At 39.6% G+C, this 11066-nt stretch overlaps 1 protein-coding gene across 2 annotated transcripts in view; it reads right to left on the bottom strand.

Annotated features, from left to right (window-relative positions):
• Window positions 1-1485: 1485 nt before the first annotated feature.
• Window positions 1486-11066, bottom strand: part of impdh2 (IMP (inosine 5'-monophosphate) dehydrogenase 2) — an 18293-nt gene continuing 8712 nt past the window's right edge. Inside the window, exons 10-15 of one of the 2 annotated variants that reach the window (XM_008297706.1) lie at window positions 10228-10299; window positions 6626-6769; window positions 4648-4792; window positions 4127-4270; window positions 2120-2203; window positions 1486-1885 (exon numbers count right to left, since the gene is read on the bottom strand). In XM_008297706.1, the coding sequence (XP_008295928.1) occupies window positions 1864-1885; window positions 2120-2203; window positions 4127-4270; window positions 4648-4792; window positions 6626-6769; window positions 10228-10299 (611 nt within the window). In that variant the 3' untranslated portion in view covers window positions 1486-1863. The remainder of the gene's footprint in view (window positions 1886-2119; window positions 2204-4126; window positions 4271-4647; window positions 4793-6625; window positions 6770-10227; window positions 10300-11066) is intronic. The other variant, XM_008297707.1, reaches the window with a different exon arrangement.

Raw genomic sequence — 11066 nt, forward strand, 5'->3', positions numbered from 1 at the left:
TTCGTGACTCCTTCTCAGCCTCACCAGTCGCTTATTGTTCACCAGACTGGGCTGAAACTTGTTCTGAACATCCACAAATCCAAGCGATCATTCACAACTAAACAGGTGCTGCTGGATGTTTTTACATCAAACTAGTACTAATAATGAATAGAACTGTCATATCTAGAAGTTCATTGGCATAAAAGAGATCTTGTCAAATTAGCTTTTGGAGTTAAAACCCCACTTTTTAAGGTATTTTGTATATTTTAAAGTACTTATTGAAAAGTGTTGGTATTCATTTCAGAGAACAATAATATATGAATCAATATATAAAAATCTATTTAAAAAAATTAACATACTTGTTGTATTTTTAAAAAATCTGAGCTGCTCCATTACTCCTTTGTCAATATATATTTTTAAAATAGCACATTTTTCAAACTCTTTACAAACGTATTCATATCCTCCCATTAAACATACGTTGAAACTGACAAAAGTAATAATTCAAATTTTATGAAACTCCTGTAAACTAATATTTAGCTGAACAACCCTTTGAGCCAATCACTGCAATCAACTGTTTTTATATTTTGATTTCACTGCTCATTGACAACGTGCTCTAATTTTTCCAGGAGAGTTTTTTGTTTTTTAATTATTCTTTTCAACCACAATTCAAAAGCAACGACTTATTTCACTAAATTAGAATTTAGCAAATTTTTAGTTATTCTTACTTTTTTCAGTTTCTAGTTGTTTGAGTGACTGCTGTGAATTTTACTTTTTCTTTATTGGAAGAGTGTGAAGAAATGTGAGGACGACTGTACATTCAGTGGTTTTGTTTCATCGGTTTCAGAGTTTTGTCTTTGTGCGGTAACGACCTTGTCTGGACATTTTATTACGGACACCTGTGAAATCTAATCCAACAGTTCTGCCACAAATTCAACTTTTATGAAGATTCCAGGTGTTTTTGTTAAATTTCAGCATTAAAAAGGCCAGAAAATTATTGACATTATTCGAACTATTTACATAAATGATTAAATAATGCGGCAACTTTAAATTATTAGCAGCCACCCACGATGAACTCAATGATAAAACACAATAATCACCTTTTAGACAATAAAGAATGAGACATTCTCCAGTTTACATAATGAACTGGGAGGGTGAGGTGAGCTGGTATTACGTGACTCATGTATTTTATCCGTACGTAAAGCAAAGGTTGCTTTTACGTGGAAATTAGTCACATCTCCTTCGAAACTTCCAGTTTAATAAAATCTTCTCTTCTGCTTTCCTACATCGGATGAATCACAGTCGGCCCAGTTAGTCGGTCGGCGCTACAAGCTGCAGCACGTCGTCTCGTCCTCCTTCCAGGTAATTTGAGAATCCAGAAGTAAGAACACGCGGCTGACAAATTACCTCTATGTTGTTCTATGAACTACATAAACACATTTTTCACAGCATCATAAATTCATTTAAAAGTTCTACGATTAATAAAAAATAAAAACAAAAGACAGCAGCTTGTGGAAAAACACAGAAGCTTTATTCTTGGACGACTTTTTTGCTTTAAAATGAACACAGCAGTTGAACGGAGACGTTTGAAGACGACATGAAGATTCCACATTTGACTCAATCACACGTGCACTGATTGACAAATGCTCGATTCCTCTCCGTCACACACACACACACACACTCACACACACCTCTACACTAAACACAGACGATGCATAGATGGCAGGAAGACTGATGGATCCGCTGAAGTGTGGTGCGTTGATCTTTACACGCTAATCTTTTATGACGGGTAAGTTGTGCGTGTGTAGAGTCTGACTGTAAGCAGGTCTGGCGAGTAGTGTGTGTTTGCATAATATGTCTGTTGGAGGGGATTCTCCTCCCGAAGGCTCAAAAGAGACGTTTCTCATAACTGTGGGAGAAAGAAGAGAGGAGAAGATCACACGACCATCCATGACGCTCTGAGGTTTCCTGTTAAGACAGACGCAGCAGCAGCCAGAATGGAGGCGACTAAAGAGGAAGTTTAACCGAAGGTTTGTGTGCTTGTGGCAAGACGTGAAACTGAGAAATTTTAGGACAATGAACTATGAAACGAGGCAAAGTTAAAAAGCTGCTGGGGGGGCGAGAATAAACAGTATGGACGTACCTGTGCAGGCTGTGGACTCCGCCCTCCATCTGGGCCGACGTTGTTCTCTTTTCAAATTTCAGATCTCCGGAGTACATCATGGCTCTGAAAGGAGGAAGGAGAAGAAAAGACCAAAGTAGTAAGACTGAGGCTGAATCCCACGTACACACTCCACACTAATCTGTTCAGTGTGTTCGTCTGTTGGAGGAAGTTAGAAAGTCCTGCTCTGTCATTCACATTGAGCTGTTTTTGCAGAGTTTTCTTCCTGAACGGGTTTAGGAAAGTCAAAGTCACTTTATTGTCAGTTCTGCTACACGTGTACTCACAGAGAACTAAAACTGCGTTTCAATCGAACCCTCATTTTACAAAAAACAACACATACATACGAAAAAATATTTAAAATAAACACAATAAGCTATAAAATATACAATTTAAACACATAACAGGCTAAAAAAAATATACAATCTGAACCGGATTTGGATGTAGGAAACTACAAATTACACAATATGAAGTTATTAAATGATAATTAGTGCAGTAAACAGTGCAGCAGACTATCTTAACCCTCAGGGGATATCGAGGACATTTTTGTCCTTTCAGATGATTTTTTTGCTCAACTTTTGGCCAGAACTTTTTTTGTGTTACTCCGAATGAAACGAGTTTTTGTAGGAGGGTTTTTCTCATGAAAAATCATAAAATTCAAATTTTTTTCTAGGTTAACAATACACCGGGGGCAAATTTACTACCCTTTGAGGATATTAGAGGACAAAAATGTCCTCGCCCAAAAACTGCTGTAAAAACAAAACAGATTAATATTTTTTTCTACTTTTTTTTTGCTCAAAGCTTTTAATCACCTTCTGCTCTAATCAAAAATACCAAACATTCATATATTTTTTTTATTCATTTAACCCTTTAAATGCCCATTTGATTACATGATGTCACTATTTTTATGAAAAGAAAAATTGATAAAATGAGTTCTTTTCCAAATAATAAATGTTGGAGGGCTGGGGACTTTTTTCAAACATCGGGCCTACATATACATCAGATTAGTAATAGAACTGATTTTGGTGCATTGTTTGTTTTTTTGTAGTGGTCGATTCATAATTTACGACCCTTTGAGGATATTAGGGGACAAAAATGTTAAAGATGCAGCGGACTGCATGTAAAGATCCAGACACTGAAGCAGCTAAAACGGCTGAAACCAGGTGTTTTACAGTCCTGGTGAAATCAACCATCTGAGCAGCATTTTAACACGATCTGGTCACACGTGAGTCTTTCATTGAGGAGCTGAACAATATGGGAGCTTTAACCCTCCTATTACCTTCAATTTACTGACATCTTTTATCCTTGGATTCAACTTGGCCCCAGCAATTTAAACCTCCAGAAAATATCATAATGCAGTTTTATCCAAGTTTCTTGGAAATAGCCTTTTAAATAAAAGTGAAAAAATGATGTCAAAGACTTATTTAGAGATGTGAAACATTGAATGGGGTCACATTGACCCCAAAGATAACAGGAGGGTTAAAATAGACCTGTAGAATGAACAGTTTTTGATGAAATGTCAAGATTTTAAAGCTCCGATTTGGATAGTTTATTCTATGGATGGCAAGTCACAAACGAATAATTCAAGGATGCATCAGTACTTTGAAAATTTAACACCCGTTTTTTTATTTTTACCTTTTTTTCCCCCTGTGATAAAAATGGTGTAATTTTGGCATTTGTTTTTTTTTTCAAGTCGTGTTTTAGGGCTCAGATGGTTAAATATTAAAGAGCAATAGCGGCAGACTTCTCAGCCTGTCATGTGCATCAAACTTAAAAAAAAAAAAAAAAAAAAAGAAGCTCTTCAGACCCATAATATTTATGCTCTCCTGTGATTTGTCTAACAACTGCTGCTAATGCCAGATAAAGCCTCGTCTATTATACTAGTGTGTGTCTACTCATTGCCACATCCATCTTTGTTTGTTTACGTAGCCTGTAGCCTGCTCAGTAAATTGCAGGGTTGCGCTGACAGATAATGGTGTGTTTGTGTACCTGAGCTGGGTGAGGCTTTTGGCTCCGATGTCCTGGCAGGAGTGCTGAATGCCGGCGAGCAGGTAGGGAACGAACTTGTGGATGGAGCCTTTGTCCTGCACTGCTCCCGAAACACCCTGAGCCACTTTGATCTTATCGCTCTCACTGTGAGGGGAGAGGAGGGAGGAAAGAGTGAGTCCAGTGGTGGCACAGAGACACTTGAGCAGCCCGTCTACTGCCACCCAGTGGATCAATATCTGCTCAGTTGTAAGGTGAATAAATCAGACAGTTTGCTGTATGAACACTCTTATCTTCTTGCAAATAGTTTAGAAAACCCAGCTGCTGTTCTGTGTTTTTCTAACAGACTCATCATTGTCGGCCACCACAAGACAGCCGCTGGAAACCACTGAAAATTAAATGAGGAAGAAGCAACGTCTGCTGGGGAAAACTGACAACGTAATACGTCTAACTACGTGAACAGCCTCCTTTTATGCTTTTTGGGGCAGTAACAGTGACTTCCTTGTATGATCGTGTTTCTGCACCTGAAGTATCTGGTCTGGGAGCCCAGGTTTTTGTCCATGGCGTCCAGGGAGCCCATGCCGCGGTATTTCTTCAGCCTGATGCCGTCAGAGAAGAAGTATTCACCGGGAGCTTCACTGGTGGCAGCCAGCAGAGAGCCCATCATCACTGAACACACAAGATAGAGGAGAGAAGTTAGAATGATGGATCTATGTGACATCCAGTGGAAGGTTTAATCCAACAGGAGGTTTAAACGGCATGTTAGCTTTTTAAAAAAATCTATTTATCAGAGCCAGAAAGAGTAAATTTTCAATCTTCTGACAGTCCTTGAACTGTCATTCCATCACAATCACTGCACTTCAGACAGGAACCTTTGTCACATTTACTCATTTATTTGGAATGACATGCATCATATTGCATCAGTGCTGAACTGCTGATCCAGATATTCAAACACTTCTCTATTTAAATTGCTCTAAGCTATTGGATCCTGAAGAAATGCTCTCTCATCTCGGCTGTACTACTGTGTATGTACAGCAAGATGACAAACTTGATGAGAAAGTTATTAAATCTGACTTTTAGGAGGAGGAGATTTGTCGATCTGTAGAGGTTGGTGTAGCAGCGATGTGATGAGCGTGGAGCAGCAGAATGAATGAATGAACGTCGCCACAGTTATAAAGCAGCTCAGTGAGTGGGCTGGACTGAAGCAGTGAATGATTGGACAGAAAGTGACGCCCTGACTCTGTGTCTGTATTTCATCCAAAGCGCTTTACAATGTGTTTCTCATTCACCCGTATTCATAAATTCATACACTCATACACTTATGGTGACAGAGCTACCATGCAAGGTGCTGCCTGCCATTGGGAGCAACTTGTGGACGGGCGGGGGATCGAACCACCAACCTCCTGATCAGACAACAACCCGCTCTACCACCTGAGCCACAGCCGCCCGTATGAACTAACATAAAGCTTCATTGTACAGGCCTCATTCAAAAACTTGCCAAAATTGAACCCATGCAGTTATCAGATTTGTTAATAACCTACATTTCTGCGCTCCTCAGCACAACTTAGAAGTCATTCATGACTCAGCTGCAACTAACAGCTACATGACAAAGACTGAGGGACCTTTTGGATGAAAAGCAGGATGTTTACAGAGTGGAGAGGAGACACGTATGAAAACAAAATATAGAAAGGAATGAAAAGCGTCCATTGTGCTTACAGCTACCATTGCTTCCAGTTTTGTATTTAGTTTTTTCATTTTTTGTAAAGAAATTCAACTTTATGGCACATCCGCGTTGATTTCAGGATTTTGAAGTGCTTTCTACTTGTAGTCATGGTTGTACTGTTTCTATAGAGGAGCAGGACTTAATGTTGCAGTGAAAAAATGAACCCACAGTGAGCAAAACAACCCAGAAAGTGCCCGGGGTTCAGAGGGTTAAATGAAAGTTAAAAATATTTTATCCTTTTCTTTTTTTGGGATGTAATCTGGTTTCACACAAAGGACATAAAAAGCATAATCCAAATCTGAAAATCTACCATTTCAATTATAATCCTTTCTGTAACGCTGCAGATGACGACAGCAAAAAAGTAAAACTGTATTTAAGCTCTAAATGCCAAAAAGATGATGACTCTGTTCTTAGGGGGAGAAAAAAATCAACATATTCCACAGTGGATCAAACAAATGATGTCAAACCTTCTACTACAAAAATAACTTTTATATGGAAAGATAAACATATGAGGAAGTAGTTTGGGGACTATTAATGAACTATGTAGAAGACCTGCTTGCTGTAAACCATGCAGACTTTGTAGAGTATAAACATCGAAGACCGACTTAGGATAACGAACATGAATTAAGATTCGTTTGTTTGGGAGAGAAGTTCACTGTTTTTTGGAGTTTTTTTTCTTTTATGTTTGTTGAAAATAACTGTTGAAAAAAAATGCATTTGAGCGACATAAATCCAGACATGTTTTTATTTTACATTATAAGCTGAACCTCCGTGCGTACCTGTGGATGCTCCCAGGGCCAGGGCTTTGGCGATGTGTCCGACGGTCTGGATGCCGCCGTCAGCGATGACCGGCACACCGAAACGCCTGGCGTACTCCGAAACTTTATACACAGCCGTGGCCTGGGGTCTGCCACATGCCAGCACTGATGGAGAGAGACAGACAGCAGGATGATATAACGTGTGGAAATGTGTGCAGATGAAGAAGTTAATCTCGACACGTTTCTAGTCTCATTATGACTGTCTGGTCAGAAAAATACCCAACAAAGGCGGCAAAATACAGCTGCTCCATCTCTAGCAGCTAGTTTTTCTTTGATATGGTGCATGTTTACAGTCTACAGGCTGCTCAGCTGGCTGATAAGTTGATCAAAATCAGCCCAGTTGTTGACAGGCATGCATTGTTCAACGTCCCAGGAAGTGATGTTTCTGAATGAGCGGTGAATGAGCAGACAGGCTGGGAACGTGGGTCTCTTTCGGTTACGCTTGTTAAAAAGTGAGAATAAGGAAGTTAAACTTGTCACATCAGCAGACAAATCCCACACTGATCTAAGACTCCAAACCCAGCTCACATAACGAACACATGCTGCCTCTGTTGAGCTGAACAAAGCTGGTCGACTGGTTTCAACTGCTTGTTTTGTTTTTTCTTTTTGTGTGTGAAAGATTTCAAGCAATTATCTTTCACGTTATCAGGTGAGAGACAGAAATAAAAGTGCCAAACGTAAACATCCCGTCAAGAGAAACGTCCCAATTCCTGTTTTTAAAACCACTAAACTTGTTTCCCAAGAACTCAGGGCTGCAAGGTGATTTCCAGACTCGTCCTCCTAAATATCCTCCACGTCCACCACGAGTTAAACAAATAATCATAAGAAGCCAATATACGATACAAACAACATACCTGCTGCAGGTCAGAGTGCTGCTAACTTTGCTTTATTTACAGCGGTACAATATCAGTCATCATAAAGTGTGCAGCCCGATATGCTCAGGTTACAAATTCATGATTTTTTACTGATCTGTCTTGGCAGATTTAAAATCAAACAAATATCTCATCTCAGGCCTGATGCTGCTCAGACGCCACACAGCAGGTGAGCAAAGGTACAGCCGGTAGAGCCATGCTACAAAGGAAAGTCAGGTTTCCAAATGCAGATGCAAAAAAAATACAAATCTAAACATGGCCACGCTTTTTTTTGGTTTTTTTTAAAAATCAGCTTCGTACAGGTGACGGTGATGATCGATTATGATCTGAAATAAACGAAAAGGAGCACATGTGCTGAACAGAGACACCCTGTGGATGTCACTGAGCAACCTGTTCAGTCATTCCAGTGTTAGGAATGTGTTAGAAATGGATGAGAGCTGTGGTTTAAAGGCACAAATGATGGTTGGGTGGGGGCTTTAAACACTGTCTGACCACTGGTATCTAGAAACTAGGGCTGTCCCGAATACCGTGTTGGTGGTTTTAAAGCTTCAGGGGGAATTATCAGTGAATACTAGAAGCTTCAACGCACCTACAGTGGCGTTATTGTGGTGTCTCGCGCTTGACTTTTTGAGGGTCGTCATTGCATATTTCGACTCTTACAAAATCCTGCTCATGTAGGTGAAACTAGGAACCACATACATGCTCCTGTCCCAGTGTCTGTGCCGGTAAAGTTAAATGAGAGCTGTGATGAGCTCAGATTAAATGCCCTAGAAAAAAATACTAATTAGTTCTGATGTGTACTGAATGATGTTGGGCTACTTTGTCCTTATTTTGTGGCTGTTCATACATAATAGGGCAGCACGTAGCCACGAAAGACACGTCGTCACTTGCAATAAAAAAAAGTTTAGTTTCACTGAAATGCATTAATTTGATTTGATTTAAACCACCATGAAAGTACAAAAAGAAAACACTAAGCTTGGTTGTGTGTTCTCCCCGTGGCTCTAGTGGTCCCAGCGACGCGCACCAATTCTTGGGACTCTCGTGCTCATGGACTTTGGGTCCACACGAGGTCCAGTGACACCTGGTCCGGGTAACGACTTTGAACCTTAACCTCAGCACAGCACAGCTGCTTGATCCGTCCTCGTGCACCTCTGTGTTGTGTGTTGCAGATGGCCGTCCCTCCCTGAGCCTGGTTCTGTCGGAGGTGTTTTTTCCCCACTGTTGCGGACTGCTTGCGGACTGCTGAAGCTTATAGGGAATCCAAATGTTTTGGACTGTTGGGTGTTTCTGCCTTTGTTAAGCGCTATGAGGTGACTTGTTGTTGTAAATATGCGCTACACAAATAAAATCGAATTGAATTTTACTGGCCTTCTTCCTTCGATTTTTATCAATATGAGATCTTTCCATTATCTTAATTTGTATTTATGTGTAAATAAGTTTGTGCATTTGTATGTTTTTCATTGTTGTGTTAACATTAAAATTATTAACTGGTGCACTGATAAATAAAGCGGCCACCTCCAAATGCCTAAGCAGTACAGAGTTCAGGGTTCAGAGGGCACTTCTTTACTCACCATGGGCTCCGTTTTCACTGCAATTTAAAATGCCGGGACTTTTAGAGAAAGAGAACAACCATGGTTGGAATTAGGTCGACTAGAAACGCCTTTTGGAAAGTTATACTGTCATAAACACTTAAAAAGAAAACTTAGATTTCTTTGAATATCTATTTTACAAGAAGAGAAAATACCTGGAATCAGCATGTACAACATTTTTTCCAAGTGCCGACAGGTGTCACCAAAAAAGAAATGGAAAAAATGGCGACTCTGCACAGACTTTTAATCCTATCTGCTCTGTCACCACAGCCTGCAGTTGGGCCAAAATGTCTTTGAATTTTTGGCATGTGACTGTTGGTCTCAACCAAGTTTATAATGACTTCACATTTGTGACGAGAAGTTAAGATTTTTTTTTAATTTTGTTTTTTTTACTGGATCTAGTTAGTGCAAATAGTTAGTTATTGGTGATCTTTTAAAATTCCGCACACAGAATAAAGTGATTTTGATGAAATATCACGATTTTAGGTGAATTATTCCAACACAAACTTGAAATCCAACAGTTCTTTCTGCCTTTACAGTTACTAACTCTGACATATATTGTTATTTAGATTATTGCTTTCCAAGACAACATGCTTTTCAAACCCACTGGCGTGTTTTGGGGTTTAGAGGGTATATTGTGCAATAAACTTTTGTCTGCTGTACTTTAGTAACAACAGCTAATTAAAAATGTTCTGCTATACCATCAAGCCATATTATAAATTGGCAACTGAAAAAATGTAAAGATTAAAATACCGATTTTGACGCCAACTACTATCAAATTTGTAGAAATTCGGGTCAGCCCTACTGTAAACAACAAAAAACAAAAAGGTATCGTGTGTCAGTCTGACGACACCATCAGAGCCAGAAACCAAACGGTCAGTAAAGTGGATGGAGGAAGAGCAACACTCACTCGGGGTGATGGACAGATTAGTGTGGACGCAGGAACAAGCAAAACCCCAAAACCCCAAAGGCCAGCTCTCAGAACCTTCTACGGCTACAGATGCAAAGCTGTTACTGATTCAATGCAGCAGACTGTGAATGGGGAGGAGGGACGAGGACACTGTGACAGTGAAGCCAATCGGAGCCCAGCACAACGACTTACTGGAGTATCCCGTAACAGTGGTTGGGGTTTTGGGGCTGTGGAGCTTTATAGCTGGTGGCACACTGAGGGGAGCTGGACGTGGACACACAAACACACAACACACAAACACACACACACATCATACAAAACACCGAGGTGAGAGAAGAGAAAGGAGGGAAGGAGGCAGGTAGAAAGACAACCAGATGGAGATGACACACGGAGAAATGAAGAAAACGATAAGCAAAAGAAAATGCACAAGAACAACGAATGAATTGAAGGAATCAAGGTGAGGAGACGACTACGGTCAGAGGCAGGAAGCAACCAAACAATATCAGTCTTCACCACCACAAAGCACAACGAGGTTCATCCCAGGGACAATTTAGATCCAGAACTCAAACCAGAACAAGTTCATGTTACAAGCTGACAACAACAATAACTGCCCAATTTAATCCACAACTTTACGTCTAAAGAGAAAAATCAAACAGTTCTACCAGGTGAACGTAGCAGCAGACATTCCTGAAGGAAAATATCAAATACAAACTCAACCCACAAAGACGTACCTCACTAGAGGTTGACCGATTCTTGGATCCAATATTATCTGTGTCATTGTTTTTTTTCTTTCCAAATTGCAGATAAAAGAAATTTATTTTAAAAATGATTTGTTGACAATTAATTGTAAATGTTATTTATTTTTGTCAATAGCAATGTAATTATTGAATATCGTACAATATCGAATATTCTAAAAAATAATAATTGTAAAATATATTTATTTATTTTTCAAGATAAAATAATTTGCAGATGCTTCTCTCTATCTATAGTCACTGAACAATGCTCCACTCACAGTACTACTATAATAATAA

Source organism: Stegastes partitus, unplaced genomic scaffold (genome assembly GCF_000690725.1).
Source record: "Stegastes partitus isolate 25-593 unplaced genomic scaffold, Stegastes_partitus-1.0.2 Scaffold1240, whole genome shotgun sequence".
Classification (NCBI taxonomy): domain Eukaryota; kingdom Metazoa; phylum Chordata; class Actinopteri; family Pomacentridae; genus Stegastes; species Stegastes partitus.